Source organism: Rhea pennata, chromosome 1, assembly GCF_028389875.1.
Source record: "Rhea pennata isolate bPtePen1 chromosome 1, bPtePen1.pri, whole genome shotgun sequence".
NCBI lineage: Eukaryota > Metazoa > Chordata > Aves > Rheiformes > Rheidae > Rhea > Rhea pennata.
Window position 1 is genome coordinate 214,799,400 of NC_084663.1, and position 16,861 is coordinate 214,816,260.

The window sequence follows — 16,861 nt, forward strand, 5'->3', positions numbered from 1 at the left end:
CCGCGACCCAGCGCCGCGCTTCGCTCACCCCCATTTTCCTAACTGCCAGCCAGAGAACAAGGCGCCGAGGCTCCCAAGGCAACGAAGGCGATCAGAAATCAGAAGAGGCAGCTGAAGTTCCGCAGTTTAAGTTACTTAAAATTTTCCTCTTCCTTCCCCAACTGCCCCAGAATTTCCTTCGCCGTTTCCTCTTTGGCCAAGAAGAGCGAATGCAAATCTATTCCGCATCCACACAACGTAACAGTCTAACGTAAGTGGAAACGATTTCCTTAAGCTAGAAGCAAACCGTCATCAAGACAGCAAACAGGTGGAATTTCTCAGGTCTAAGTGTTGCTGAAGGTACAATTTCTACATTCCCAGAGCTGAGCAAATAACCATTAAAAATACTTCAAGCTGCTCCTTACTTGGAAATACTGTACACTTCCCATTTTTTCTGGGCTTGTTGCTTGTTTTTCTGGACTCGTAACGCGCTGAACGCCTTTCTGTAACCACTCTGATGTGATGCTCGTGCACACAGGCTTTCTGGATGTGAAGCCCAATAACATTACTCCATTTTAAAATGCTCCATTTCAAAATAAAATTTAAAAGTAATTGGTTTTTTTTCTTTTTTAAGGTAATCATCTTTTCCCCTAACAGCCCATTTTCCCATCTGTTATTAAAATAAGTAAATATTAAGAAATGATGATTAGAAGAGCTGGAAGAGGAACTGGCCATGGAAGGCAACACAAAGAACCCAAACGTCCATGGAGAAGCTGTCTCACATCCCGACCACCAGCTCCCTCACCTCTTCCCCCTTGCTTCTTCCCCCCTACCACCTTTCCTTCCAACTTCAAGTGGCTGGATGAGATGAATCACATGCCAGGGAGAGAAACAAAGGTTGGCAGCTGGTTAACCTAAGGAGAAAAATACCACGTATAAAAGCAGCGTCTTAAAACAAAAGAATATGAGAAAGGAAATTAAATGCTATTATTTACCATGCCATATTCTACAAGAACAAGCGCCGATTCTGGATCTACCGGAGGACAAATTAAAACTCAATTAGTATTTACTCAAAGCTTGCAAAACTCATTGCTAAATAGCACGGTCAAAAGCTTAACACGATTCAAAAGGGGGTTTTGAGCTCTAGCTCAGCTCTCACACACACAGCTTCACGCACACGCTTTTTAAGGGCGAAATATCTGAAACGGGAATTATTAACATCAAATAAAACATACGAAGACCATCTTTGAGAAGCACAGCTGTGCCCTAAGTTCGTCAGGGTGAGATCGCAGCTCCCCGAGCCGTCCGCTTCTTTAGCTCTGGGATGCGGGAAAGAGCCGCGCAGAACCACGCGAAGGCGTAGCGCCGCCACCTCCCAGCCGCTTCCGAGTACTAAGCCTGAAATTTTCAGCGCTTCAGGGTGCTGTTCGGATTGGATTGCATTAGTGGCAGAGAGATAACGCAAGAGGACAGCAGCATTTGAGGCTCCGATCGGTTTGTCATATACATAAACTGCCTGCAGCTCGGCGTCAGCTAGACGGAACCAATCCTTCCAGATGCAAAGACACCTTCCCTGATTTATTACTTTTACATTTTAATTTTGCTTCGGTTTCATCTCTTTGCAAAAACGGTCAAGAGCCAGCAAGCCATTTCCATGCCTCCTGCAGCTGGCACTCATTTGTGAGCCACAGCACAGCGATACCTAAATAAACAGGCTATAATCCTGGCTTTCTTTTTCCTTTTTCTTTCTTTTTTTTTTTTTTAAGGTAGGATAAAAAGAAAAAAAAAATAAACAACATGCCTATCCCTACTGCAAAGTGACTTAATAAAGCAATCAGGAGGCAAGTAATGATTTCACCATCATACCAAATTTAGCGCCAGGGTATTCAGCTGGGACCTTGCATTCAGACACAAAACCTTCAGAGCAGGAAAAAAAAAAAGGCAAGTTAATTTTTCCCCCAGCAAATTATTAAGCTACCAAAAGGCTTTTTGTGTCCCTTGAAGCAAACCGTATTTCGGTTTCAGGAGAAATTTCCTCTCCCGTAGGAGATATTCCAATTGCACTACAGAGTATTTTGCCAATATGCTTGCGGCATAAAACAGCACTCAAGAGCACGAATTATGAAAAGATAAAAGACAGTGCTGGAAGGCAGGCAGCGTTCGGAGGAGGCTCTGCCCCGCAACGCCGCGAGGCTACCGCGTGTCCTCCAGTCCGCCAGCCTGTCGCCCCAAAGCCCTTTTAAAAACCAACGCGAGGACTGCTTCTGGAAGCCCGCTAACGCGGCCCTTGAACGCTAAAAGCTAAATACGGCGCGAGCCAAAAATCAAGGGCACCCAAGCAACAGAAGTCAAAATTCCACCCGTTTAATCGACTACAATAATCCTCAAACTCAATAATCCGAGCTGGCCAAAGGCCGGAATATAGTCGTGTGACTTCTTAGCTTATTTTTAAGTCATTTCAGAAACAGAGACTACAGCTCACACTACAACAGAACAACCATCTCCTACGCGCTTGGGGGACAGTGCATTCAAGAAGTTATTTTTATGATTAGTTTTTCTTCCTTAAGCAAGACTTAACTCCTCTTGATGCCCACTGTAAGAAAAGATAACCCTCAAAAGAGCCCTCAAAACAGGTCCAAAGCCAATACACGACTCCTAAATCCATCATTTGAGCTATAAAATTTGGTTTAAGCGCTTATAAAGAGGACAGATTGTAATTGCTTAAAGATCTTATAATAAACAAGAGTGTGTAACTAATAGTCATCACCAAGGTACTACCTGCACCTACCGCTCACAGGAGCATTAATCTTCCCTACCCTTTTCCATTTCAGTTTTTGGTATTTAATGTGATTAGCAATTCGGACTTCCTCTATCATCAATACCGAGAACCAAAAAAAGGCAAATCCATTAAAGATGTCTGAAACAGGCAGGATGATCATTTGCTGCAGATCTCTGTGTGTCTCCATGTGCCAAGAGAGGACAAAAAAACCAGATACTTCACTTTTAGGCAGCTAAACGTATACAAAATGAATTTCCCAAAGATTGCCCCAGCTCTTAGACCAAGGCACCATCCACAAAACTGTGTTTTGAAACAGAGAGAAATCTGCGTTAAAAATATTACGGACAGAAATTTATATTTATATACAATGAAAGTGCAGCTAGTAATGTGCACCTCTGTTATGCTTTTTGAAATGACAACCTTGAGCGTAAGCTATCTTTTATTTTTAACTAGGAATTATTGCTTGGAATTTCTCAGGCGGAAATTATGCACTCTGTCAGGTAGAGGACACGAAATACAAAGTTTTTCCGCGTCCCTAGATGTGACATTCAAAGGACCGACAGACGGGCGGAAGGCACGCAGTGAAGAACCAAGGAAGAAACAGCCTCAAGTTCGTTTGGCTTTTCCTCATTTACATTTTTATTATAGCCAACTGCATCCTTTCAACTTTTAATTCACCCATTTCCCCCCCCCCCAAAGAGGGTCAACACTTCGTTGCAGATCCTGGCCAGCCACAGGTCTCTTCGTGGGGGGAAGAACATGGCCAGCCCCTCCGAGGATCCCCAACTGGGATTTCCCAACCGGGAAGGAGCTGCTGGCTCCTTCAGGAAGGCCGACAAACCAGGAGAACCGTTTCAGACCTTCAAGAGACTCAGACAGGTGTCGGATTCAAAAGGAGACCAGTATTTACATGCTTTAGCGCAAACAAGCAAACAACTACATGGAAGGATCGCACCCTCCAAAAGGTGGGAGAACATGCAGCTAAGCGCATCTGCGGTGGAGAAGGTTAAGGTCACTTTTGCTACCAATTTCCCTTCAGTTTTCAAGGTATTTTTGTACCTGACCTCCTCCTGATTATACAGCTAAACCACATCCAAAGGTAAATTGGATCCTAATCATTAACTGAACTTCCTAGCAGAACATTTCCAAAGAAAAAGGAGGTCAAATCCTGCCATCAATGGACGGAAAATTTCAAAAGACCAGGAAATCTCTACATTTCTAGCTTTCTCTACTCAAAATCTGTAGCCATAAGGAGTCACTCCCAACTAAAAAGCTCTGGTACATGGACCCAAGGAAAGGTTGTTGCAATAAGCCATCAAAGAAGCATACAAGCTCCAGAGCAGCTGGCATCTGTTGCTTAATATCTGGTGCCTGAATACAGCGTTAGACACAAAAAGGAGAGATCCTAAATGACAAACGCTTCATCTGCGAGCTGCCAGCCAACACTCACTACACATTTCGCTCGCTCTGCTCTTACGGGGTGCAAAAGCATCCCGGCTCGTGCGCGGCTCAGCCCAGCGAGCGGCTGTGAGCATTTTTACAGATGAAAAGGAGAAAGAGGGAACTCTCAGCCTTAAATTAGCACACGCTAAAGTGAATAAAAGAAATATCTTCGGAACATCCAACGTCTAGACAGCACCGATTTCTCTTTGTCTTCAGAAAGAGGGATTAGGACAGAAATCTGGCTGCGCTGTTCCTCGCTTGGTATGAAAGCCGGGAGCCGCTCTGGCTAAAGGCCTGGCACCGATCCACAAACTCCTTTATTGTGAAGGACCTGAAGAAAAGGCGGTCTGGACGACAGGAGAGGAAGATTTCCGCCTGGCAGTCAAAGCCATTACACAAGCCGGCTTGACAAAGAGGAAGAAACGTCGCAAAAGAACCCAAAGGCTCCAGAGAGCAGGAGAGAGTCCTCTGGAGGCTAGGTCAAGGCTCCAGAGGGGATTACCTTTCCAAGTTGAGCCTTAATGCTGTAGACACGCTTCAAAAAGCTGACTGGAGAGATTGTGCTGATACCATGAGTGACCCCGTCACGTCGGCATCCTCAAGCGCAGGGAAAGCATCGAAAGAGAACACTGAAAGCTGCACATTAGGATCTAAAGTGACAGAACTATCCCCACCAAAAGCCTTCTGTTTTCCTCCCTCCTCCCACATTAAAAAAAAAAAAAAAAAAGGATAAAATATTTTGTTTACCTCATTACAGGTCATTAAGTATCTCAACTTGCAAACAGCAATCTGCCCTGCACACAGATTTCTAGAAGAAATTTCTGGACTTTGTATAAAGTTATCAAAAGAAGGGGCCTCTCCTCCTGTATTTGAATTGATTCCACTTCCGTTTGCGGGGCTTCTGCGTACCGCACAACCTGAGCGAGTAACAGCCTCCAAATCAAAAGAAGGGCCGCTTGTGCTTGCTGGAGCTCCAATAGCTGGCAAGACTCGTCCAAATAAAATCCGTGCTGTGAGACTGTGGGCTAAAAGTGGTCTAATCGAATCCCCGATCGTAGAAGAAACTTCAAAGATTCCACTTCAAAGCGCCGCTTCGGCGAACAAAGCGGTTCAGTCAACCGAACGCTGCTACGACTGGAGAGAATCACTTCCTTCGAGCGGGGAAGGAGAACGCACGGCAGCAAGTCGGAGACTGAGATGGTCGCAGCAGCCACGAATAACCATCTTTGCGCTGTGGTTGGAAAGAGATGAGGAACTCGTGCTTTTCTGGGCTGTGCTGCCGCACCACGCGGCGGATTCGGTGGCCTGCGCGCTGATGGTCCTAACCCACGGGGCTGATCTCCACGGATGCACTAGCTGACAGCGACTCTTGCCCACAACTCTGTCCATCAGACAAGATGGACACTGGCCATTGGTAGCCCCAAGGATCGAGATGCATTCATAGGATGGCGCAGAAGTCTTAAGTAAATGGAAATGTATTTTACCTGTCAAACCTGAGCATTTGGCTTCTTCTCCAGCCAGGAACATGAACCCCAAGCGCAGCACGTCAAGGAGCCACATTCCTTACCTGGTTCGCAGTGTTAATGATGTTAGCAATCGCGGCAACAGCAGTAAACATGGGCAGCTAAACAAACTGCTGGAGAGGTGAGGGAAGAACCAGTTCTCAAGCAGTCGTGTGCTTCTAAAGGTATCTGTAATTTAGATCAGTGCATATTTGCTTTTTGGAAGCAACTTCAAAAAATGCTGTTTAAAGGTAGCTTCAGTTCTGAATATTCAGACTCACAGTTAGATACTTCAGAGTCCTCTACCACCAAAATCACATCTCCAGGTGCACACTGGACTTCCTGGTATCTTGCTTTCTCTAATTATCCAGCCAGACACCCGTGCAGGATTGCTTCTATATAAATAGTATAAATGAATGAATGAATGAATAAATGAATGTTATAAAGAGTATAAACGAACTGTAGAATTTGCCATGTGGTTTTAATTAAATAAATAGATAAACCCAACCAATAACAAAAGCAGGGCACAAAGAGAGCGTTACCCTCTAGGCTGTCTAAGGCTTGTTGTAACAGCTTGCTAATCTTGTCTCCAGTCCTCCCTAATCCCTTCACCGCTCTCATTAAACCATTAAATATGCCCCTGGAAATTTTGTTTCCACTACCCTGTCCCGAAGACAGCAAGACAAACCACCAAGCCGTAGGTTGCACCTTGCATTTTTACAGGAAAGACTAAATATCAACATTTGCTGGACAGCGTATTTCGAAAAGGTGCAACACTTCTGAAATAAATGCAGTTATTCCACTCCCAGCTCCTGGTTTCACCTCGTCACTCCAAATGTTTCACCTTTCTCTTTTCCCTATAGAAAGCCATGAAATATAACAGGAATGAATTAAATGACACATTAAAAAAAAAAAGAAATAGAAAGCAAATAGAAACCAAGGAGTTCCTTGAACACAGAGCATGGTTTCCCATGATGGTGGTTTGTCATGCTGATTGACTTTGAAGTCTAAGACAGCACAGACTCAACCAAAGCTTCTCCCGTGGTTCGACATTTATTAGATCTCTCCATAGATTTTCTGGTGCCTTGTGCGTGAATTCGCTTTGCCACTTCTCCCACTATCAGGCCACACTCAAGAAGCCCTCTTCTTTAACTCGTGGCTATCTTCACGACACCTGAAGGAATTCAATCATCTCCGAGATGTCCACTTCCCTTTCCAGACCTCTCAAGTTACCAGAGCGGAAATGTTTGGTGAGCACAACGGCATACGCTTCAGTTCCACACGAGGCCAGGTCTTAAGAAGAAAGAGTTAAACCCTAATTAATATTTTAAGCCCAACTCCTGCTTCTGAGTGATTGGTGTCACTAAAACTAAACTCCCCTCAGAATTGCTCTGCTTTCCTTTCCACTGAGGCCCTGTAATTTCTCGGATGAAATTAGGTTAGTGATGCCTACAAGGCTCACAAAAGAAGAGCATCTCCAGCAAAGAGTCAGTCCGACAATCTCCTCACCGCCCTTCTATGCATGTCCTCCAGCTGCCCTGCTGGCCTGGTCCTCTTCTGCAGACTCATTTACCACATTTCCCCCAGGAAAGGGACAGTTTCTCCTGGGAAGTCCCCATAGCATGTCACACACTTAAGTATCTGAAGGGAGGATGTCAAAGGGATGGGGACAAACTCTTTTCAGTTGTCCCATGTAACAGGACAAGAGGCAATGGGCAGAAATTGAAGCACAGGAAGTTCTGCTTGACCGTGAGGGGGAATTTCTTCCCTGTGAGAGTGACCAAGCACTGGACCAGGTTGCCCAGAGAGGTTGTGCAGTCTCTTTCTCTGGAGATCTTCAAGGCCCGCCTGGATGCAACCCCGTCTAACATGCTCCAGGTGACCCTGCTTGAGCAGGGAGGTTGGACTAGATGATCTCCGGAGGTCCCTTCCAACCTTACTGATTCTATGAAACAATTCCTCTATGAAACACACTAATAATCACAAGCAAACATAGTATCTGAAGCAAAAGGATACACTTTAAGCTCTTTCAGAAAAGCAAATATTGCAGAGGTGACAAATTATTATTAATGTCTAACTGAACAGGCCAGGAGAAGTAGTTCTTATTATAAAACTCGGTCTGCCACATGAAAAATAAGCCTTCAGCTATTGCTAATTTTCTCTTTTACCATTATTTGAGAGCAGAGAAGGAAGGAACCGTTAGAAATTGTTTACGTTGTGGAAAAAAAAAAGAGCACAAAGAAGCAGGAACAACGATGATAATGAGCAAGAGGCTGACAATCAGCAGGCAACCGCTAGCATGAAACCTTCAGGAACAAAGACTAATCAGGTGGCGAAGCAGCACGCGCAATTGCCACCATGAACACAGGTATGTCCTTGGCCAAGCCATGCTATTTATTTTCATTGCAACAGCCCCTTGTGAAAAAAAAAAATGCTTCTTTGCACATGATGCTCCCTAACCACCTCCAAACACTACAAAGTGGTGCCCAGGCACCACTGCAAGCTTTAGTACCAGCTGCCATCGCTTGCCAAAAAAATTGAAAAATAATCCCAGTTTGTCATTTACCTGATAATACAGGTTTATTGCTAGCTTGAAGCCTTTTGGGGCCAGGTAGAACGATAGTTTCATTTTTCATTTCCATTTTTCATGACAGCCAGGGTAGACCATACAGATTCAGTAGGGTTGGGAGAGAAGACATCAAAGCGGGGAGGACCGTCCACAACTGGTACACGCTCCAGCCCTGCCCCAGGACACCTCTAATGAAACGATCAATAATGTCGACTCCTCGTAGGCAGCGTCCCCAGTCACTATCGGGTCTGTAAGGATGTAATTAATCTCTTAATTTGGGGTGAGGAGAAGCACGCACTAGGGCGCTTTCGAAGCAGCCACACCTTAAACCAGCCTACAGGGAGCACCAGTACCAGCAAGATCAGAAAATATCAAAAATATCAGAAAACAGAGAACTTCACAGGGAAAAAGTCTTTTAAAAACTAATTTACAATGGAAGACACCAGTATGTCATTACATGTGTATAAAACACTCAGGAAAAAGAAGGCTTTTTTGTTGTTGTTGTTAAACTAAGGAGCTTGAGATGCATCTCACCATCTTCATTCATCTAAGGACTCGCAAAAATCATGGGGTTTTTTTAATCTCATTAAGCTCAAATGGCCAACTGTGGAAAACATATAGATTTTCACGGGCAGCTGGATATTTGCAGGTTTTACAAATATTTCTGCAGCGGGTCACCTTCCACAGCTTCACGTCTGCCCGCAGCCATCAGTTACAGCACATGCTGCTGCACAAAGGAAGCGACGGCCGGATCAGCGATACCACCGTGGGCAAAAGTTGGCTTTTTAAGGGCAAGCATTAGCTGGTTTTGATGCAAACCTAGTCCAGAAGCAATGTTCTTCTTACATAGCTGTTTACGTGCTAATTTCTAAGGCAGAAGGAAACTTTACACGGATGGAGGAAAATCTTATTCACAAACAAACCAGAGGCAAATATCAACATTATACCGACAGTATTTTTTTTTTTTCCACAAGCATGGTTATGGAAGGTTTATACGAAAACCTAGTCTATGGTTTACATTGCAGTTATTTATTTGCAAACTTTTCTATGGAGAACAGATGACTAAAAACGGGTACTACAGAAATGACGCTGTACTGGCATCTGCTCACAAATATAACATCGGAGCTGCAAGCATAAAATCCAGGCAATTCAGCAAGCTCTATACTTTGTTTTTCCCCCATCAGCCTGTACGAAACGGGTGAGGATGAGTGTGTGCGTTGGGGAAACCGAGTGATACCTGTGATGGAGCTTGTGAAGTTTCCAATACGTTCATATGGCTGCTGAAGTCCTGCACAACGGGCAAATCCTCGAAGCTTTGGAATAAATCGTTTCCAAGTTTTGCTAAGGGCGTTCCCAACTCACAAAGAACCCGCCAGTATTTTTACTGCAAAGCTAACATTACTAAGTTACCCAATCTACAAGTTAAAAGGAACACTTCTCTATTAAGTTCTGGCCCATTGCTTTTATAATTTTATTCCTTATAATTGTAAAGGACTCTTGCTCTTCAAGCCTGATCCCTGTATTTCATACTAAACTCTAATTATAAAATCTAGCATGAAAAAGCCAGAGATACAGGCCCTTTAACAAGCTTAGGCAAAATCAAAGGCCCGCAAAGGGCTAAATCAAAAGCTGGTTCACACCAACTCTATTCTTTGTGCAGGCAACCACGACTAATTAATGCTTTTAATGTCAGTTTACCCCTTTTGGCACTATAAATCAGGACACGCAGCTTTTCCGAGTTAACAAAAGAACGTGTGAAAGGTGCCGCGTATTAACCAGCTTCACAAATTCAAACGCACTTAATCAAAACCAGGTGTATTTGGCAGCCCTGCGCTCGCCGCGCAGCGCTGCCGGCGGGCTGCACGCCGAGAACACGCGTTTATCAACCCAAACAGGGCCGGCACGCCAGGAGGAGGCGGTAAACCAGACACCGGAGAGCGAGGCGAGACGTGGAACGAGCGCCGCGGGGCAGCGCTGCAGGTCGGCGCGCTGAACATAACCGCGTGCTTTGCTCCGGCGTCAGCCGCAAAAGAAGCCGGGAACCGGGAGCCCTGTCGTGCTGCTTCTGCGAGAAGGGGAAACCGGTGCTCAAGCAGATCTCCGATTCTCATCCGCTTGGCAAAACCCACTAGTATTTTCTCAGTAGAGCCCAGCATTCACTTTGATGCGCTGTTTGTTCTGATTGGGGTTTTTGTTGCTTCCTACAAAATCTACACCTCCATCTTTGGTTTTTTTTTTCTTTTTTTTTTTTTTTTAATCCGTGACTCCAAAGCAGCATAATAATACTGTTTTGCTCACCGCACAGCGGTCGAAGGGGATTTTCCACGGGCACATCCAAACGACGTCAGCCTGGCCTCCGAGAGAAGCAGCTGTCACAGCACCACGGTGAACCCGAGTCCCAGAAGCAGTCACGGCCACAGAGGTTTCCTTTTCTTAAGAACAGATGTAGATACGATTCGCTACTTAGGATCAAAGAAAAGAAATGAAATACTAAATTCATCTTCCTGTCCGAGCAGGCAGACAAAGAATTATTTGGTTACAGTCTCCTAAGTCACGGCAGTAGCTACAGCGCACTTCGTTTGTCTCGTAGATCAAAAGCAGAAAGGCAGTACAAAGCATCTTGAAAACACCGGCATCAAAGCTCCTCTCCATTTCTCTGGCCCATAAATCTTCTTAAAGCCTTCTTTTATTTTTAAATCGGGTTTTGACATTTGATTTTTTCCCCTCGTTATGGGATATGTCATCTTTCTAACCATGTCTCACTCTCCATTCCTCTAACAATGACCGCGTGTCAGCAGCGCTCAGCCAGAAAGCACAAAGCCACTTTGTCAACCCACCGCTTCCACCACGCTGCAAACTAATCCTCATGGGACATTCGGGCTGATGTTTGCACCCTGACACTCGATTACAGCGCGTTACTGCGGCGGCGCATCCGTCATCTATCGCAGACGACCAAAGGACACCTCAGGTTTCATCTGGAGAGCTGAAGCACGTATGGGAAGTGACAAAGGCCAGCTTGGAGACCCGAAGTCACAGTTTACGTTTGCATGATGTAGCCCGTGCCTCTGACTGCCACCATATACTCAGGCAGAAATATTAAGAGAGAGTTTTTTACAGGATTAGACCCAACAAAGAAAAGGACACTTAGGATGGTCATTAATCTTCATAAACGTGTCACCTTCTAGGGTACAGGAAGACGTGTCCCTACTCAATACATCATAGCATATTTAGGTACATAACGGAGGGGGGAAGGTTCATTTCCTTCGACTGATACCTCCAGCATTGCTCACGAAAGAACAAATCTCTTTCCAGGAAGTGAAAATTCCCATGAAGCAAGAATGGGCAAATAGTTACAGATCCCAGAGCCTTTCCAGTTCTACAGCATTTGTGATTACTGGTCTGGGAGAGAGGGAAGAAGAGGAACCCAACCAAAATCCAGCATCCTGAAGGGTCTAGAACTGTCTCAGCTCTCTCTTCAAGAGAACCTTTCTACTCCATCATTTTCAAAGAATCTGAAAAGACAGAGATGACACTTAAGAGAACGAAGACTGTCTATATCTTCACTACTGACCAAAACAGCGTTGTACCTTCCATGACAGCAAGAGGTTGCCATGAACCTCGTTAAAATGAAAGAAAAAAAAAACCTTTGAGGATTCTGCTCTTGTGGCAGCTATTCTTGCTCATAGTGAGAGCATCCTATGAAAGTGCCCTAGCACATCTCACACTCGTCCCTAGGATTCAGCAACATGGTAGAAAACATCAGCTCTCTGACCTGTCCTCACAAACCAAACCAATGCACCCCACACACAACAGTAAGCTTTTCTTCATCCAAACTCTAAATCAAAAAAAAAGTAACCTCAAGCTAAGAGTCCCAGCTATTCTTTTGCCTGCTACTGACTTCAGTACTTAGATCGTAAGTCTGAAAATTCTCTTCAAAAAAGACCTCTGAAGCAACAGGTAATATTCTTCAGTGCTCCACCTACTTACCCACTACCACAAGGTACATTGAGTCACATTTCTGTCATACAATCACAGAATGGTTGAGGTTGGAAGGGACCTCTGGAGATCATCTAGGCCAGCCTTCCTACTCAAGCAGGGTTACCTAGAGCATGTTAGAAAGGATTGCGTCCAGACGGGCCTTGAACATCTCCAGAGAAGAAGACTCCACAACCTCTCTGGGCAACCTGGTCCAGTGCTCCATCACTCTCAAGGGAAGAAATTCCCCCTCACGGTCAGGCGGAACTTCCTGTGGTTCAGTTTGTGCCCATTGCCTTTTGCCCTGTCACATGGGACAACTGAAAAGAGTCTGGCCCCAGCCCCTTCACACCCTCCCTTCAGGTACTTGTACACATTGAGAAGATCCCCCCTCAGTCTGCTCTTCCCCAGGCTGAACAGGCCCAGCTCTCACAGCCATTCCTCACAGGGCAGGTGCTCCAGCCCTCGGATCAATTTTGCAGCCCTACGCTGGACTCTCTCCAGTAGCTCCATGTCTCTCTTGTCCTGGGGAGCCCAGAACTGGACACAGCACTCGAGATGAGGCCTCCCCAGGGCTGAGGAGAGGGGCAGGATCACCTCCCTCAACCTGCTGGCAACACTCTTCCCAGTGCACTCCAGGAGACCATTGGCCTTCCCGGTCACAAGGGCACATTGCTGGCTCATGGTCAGCTTGGCATCCACCAGCACTGCCAGGTCTTTCTCTGCAGAGCTGCTCTCCAGCAGGTCAGCCCCAACCTTGTACTGGTGCCTGGGGTTATTCCTCCTAAGGTGCAGGACTCCGCACTTGTCCTTGTTGAACTTCATGAGGTTCCTCTTCACCCAGCTCTCCAGCCTGTCCAGGTCCCTCTGAATGGCAGCACAGCCTTCTGGTGTCTTAGCTACTCCTCATAGTTTATCAGCAGTAGACTTGCAGAGGAGACACTCTGTCCCTTCATCCAGGTCATTAATGAAAAAGTTGAACAAGACTGACCCCAGTACTGAGCCCTGGGTGACACCACTAGCTACAGGTCTCCAACTAGACTCCACGCCACTGATGACGACCCTCTGAGCTCTGCCTTTCAGCCAGTTCTCAATCCACCTCACTGTCCACTCATCTAACCCACACTTCCTGAGCTTGCCTAGGAGGATGTTATGGAAGACACTGTCGAAAGCCTGTCCACATTTCCCAAGTCACGTAGATGAGCAGCATGCTCCTAATCCACAGGGGTTCTCACTGACACAGCTGTGAGTCATGGAACACATGCAAACACATGACAAACCACAACATGTGCAGACTAGACAAGAGGCCACATTTGAAAACATTAACTATGTTCTAATGTGACCCAATTCCCTTCTGTAAATATGGCCCAAAGGAAACAAGGGAACACGAACCCTTCTATCCTTGATGTCAACAACATTAGAAGCCACCAGGAACAAGTGACAGGTATTTCACTTCATGTTTCAAATAATTTTAATAAATTTCAAAGGATCCTGGGACTCACATAGCTTAGACCTACAGAAATCATCTTCCACATGATGTGTTCTCCAAAAGGAAACTCATCTTCCAAAACAGAGCTGGCAATTTAAGAAAACTTAAGATCCGCAAACAAAGGATTTGCTCATGCAGTAAAGAAATAGCTAAGTGAAGCAGTCTTTAACAGCAGAGAAGTATCCATCACCTGCCAGCAAGATCCTTTATTTCAACTTCAGATTTGGTGCATTCCAAACCCAATGAAGACCCAAGTGGACCCCACAAAATGGACATAAATGGTCATAAGACTAAAAATCATAAATTTTCCACATGCTCTGAGGTTAAGGGAGCAAATATATGAAATCGGAGCAGTTAACCACATGCCAAATTCCATTCACACACACTGCATAAAAAGCAGCCTAATGTAAAAGCTCATTTAAAAATATTTACATCAAACCAAGCTGTTGCACAGATAAGAGAGCTATTTTTAGATATACATGGATTTTCCACACACACAGTGATTAACTGTTTAATTACTGGAATATCACTTAGGATGGCGGAGGTAGAAGGAGAGGGAAGGAAAGCACTGAGAAGGAAGCAACCTTAGAAAATTAAGTTAACAGAACAGGCACATCCATGTTCAAGAAAGTAATTCAGCTGTTTCTCCTCTCTTTTGGTTTCTGCAAACATCATTTACTACCCTTGGTCTAAAACCAGAAGGGTAAGGTTCAGTTCAAGATAAAGACACACAAAAATATATGTCTGCAGTGGCTGGTGGAGATCCTTGTTGGTGCAGTCAACAGAACCTGGAGAGCCAGATTGGCTTGAAGGAGACAACTAGTGGCTGGTCGGCCAAATTTCTCTGGGTCCATTCCTCAGGTCCATTCATGAGATCTCCACCTACTGCCCTGGGAGCTCAGAAATCCAGCACACGCAGAGCTGAAGCTTAGTTTCTTAATCTAGAGTCAAATCCCACCTAAATGCTCTCAGCTCTCATCATATGTAGCCCTGGGACCAGAAGCTCTCATTCTCATGCAAGCACTTAACATATTCTCATTTTTTAAAAAATCTCAATCTTCCAGATCTTCTATCAATGCCACTCTCACTTCTCCAACCTCTCATCATTTTAGCCCCCACATTTACTTTTTCTCTACCTCTCTCCTATCTCAGGAGAAGCATCAAGGTCCCTTTTTCCCCTTTAATCCTTCTTTCTAGCAGATTATTCAACAGAAAGGGGAAGATGGAAGGGGGCCCACTATTGGTGCTCAAATGTTGGCAAAAGCAACGAGGAAGTAAAGCTTTTCTGAAATGCTATGCACTTTCTGTATGCTGTCCCACCTGAGACACATGGGGTTGAGCTGCTGAAGGTGGAGAGAGGAAGAAACAACAGTTTGTTTTTGTTCTGTACCCATACAGACAGCAAAGGACATCTAATCTGGGTAGGCTTTTCCCAAGGAAGGGCTGGAACACTTCCTCTTGCTGAAATGTCTGGAGGGTGAGGGTTCACAGCACGTGCAAGTGTTGGAACCAAGCACCACGCAGTGGATCCGAGAACAGAGTTACCCAACAGCACTGTTGCCTTCTGCCTGCATCTGGTTTTCAGCAAATCTGACTTGAGTGGGAGCAGAACACTCAGTGGGTATAAAGGCAGCTGACTACTAAAGTTTGCATTGATGAGAGATCAGCAAAACACACAAAAGGGGGGAAAATGGGTCAACCCTATTTTTTCAATGCACAAAAACAGCTGTACTGGCTCAGGCTGATGCTCTAGCTATCCTGGCATCTTCTCTCCAAAAACAAACAAATGTGAATACCTAGGGCAAAATTTAAATATAGGGCAAACATACAGTGACACTCGCCCAGCATCCTTCCCAGCCCCTAACAGTGTGCTGCTCAGGGATTTCCTGCAGTGGTACGTTTGTGTTTAATAGATACCAATATAACACATTTGATTTTATTATATATAAATACCCAGAGGTCTTAACCAATTCAGGTTTCCATAATGCTAAGCCCTATATTAAATATATATTTAAGGCAGTACCTACCCTAAACAATTTACAGAGCACATTACACTGCAGAGATTTTACATATATATATATATATACATACATATATATATATATACAAACACACACACAAAAAAAGGAGTTTCTAGCTTTCTATTAGAAAAGGCTGCAGCATAAGCTACAAGAAAAATGTCTACAGGCAAATGACAGAAATTTATGCTAGGAATCATTCCTTTGACAACCCACTGATGTTGATCCAGCTAGTAAACACAAGCAGTGTTGTCTTAAATATTGTACGAAGACTTATAAATACTCAAAACCCCCCTGCAACTCTTGTCCTTCTTTATAAGGGCAGCACTGACCTACTATATATTCTGTTTCAGCTTGCTGACTACCTTAGGTTTATTAACTTTATAAAGGAACACAATAAAATGCATCAGATATACGGCCTTGCCGGAGCTTCAGATTATGCATTTCTTGACTGTTTGAAATATAACGCAATTCCGTTGCATTAAACGTTCGTTTAATATAGATAACGGTCAAGTCCATACTAGATGCCAACACTTTTTAAACTGCACTTGGAGTCTCCATGACGCAGTTGCGCTTCCCCTTACCCTTCACCACCAAAACTTTTCAGACTGCAGAGGGAATAGGAAAAAAAAAAAAATAAGAACAGTTCTTTGGAGGAGAATCTCAATTAAAACACCCCAGCTTGAGGGCAAACGTAAAACGTGAGTTGGTACCTCTTGGATATGACCGTCCTTCCGATGGGGCTGATCCAGTCGGTGATCTGCCTATGGCTGCAGGGCAGGTAGAGTCCTCACAGCATTCCACAATTCGGCAACTGCGACCAAAAGACAGAGAAAGAGGGAGAAGAGTGAGGCTCCACGCACAAACCGATCAAAGCACTGCTCTTCTTAGCCAGGTGCTCTCTGTCTCCACCACGGACGAAGGAGAAGCGGGCACGCGTAGAAAGCGCGGTCTGAAAAAGCAGAGGCGGAGTGGAGGACGACGAGAGAAGGGGGGAAGAAGTCCCAGAGTTCGCAGCAAAACCGGCCCTCGCAAACGGAGCGGCATGACGCAAACGGGCCGACGCTCCGCTTCCTGCTTGCTCCCGTCGCACAAATACATACACAT

General features: G+C 45.0%; 1 protein-coding gene across 4 annotated transcripts in view; it reads right to left on the bottom strand.

The window, feature by feature from the left end:
• Positions 1-16,861, bottom strand: part of FAM168A (family with sequence similarity 168 member A) — a 178,242-nt gene that overhangs the window by 110,853 nt on the left and 50,528 nt on the right. For 2 of the 4 annotated variants that reach the window (XM_062567463.1, XM_062567464.1), the window contains exon 2: positions 16,468-16,568. The exons of 1 other annotated variant lie outside the window; for it this stretch is intronic. In XM_062567463.1, the coding sequence (XP_062423447.1) occupies positions 16,468-16,568 (101 nt within the window). Of the gene's footprint in view, positions 1-16,467; positions 16,569-16,861 lie in introns of those variants that run through there. One more of the 4 variants, XM_062567465.1, reaches the window with a different exon arrangement.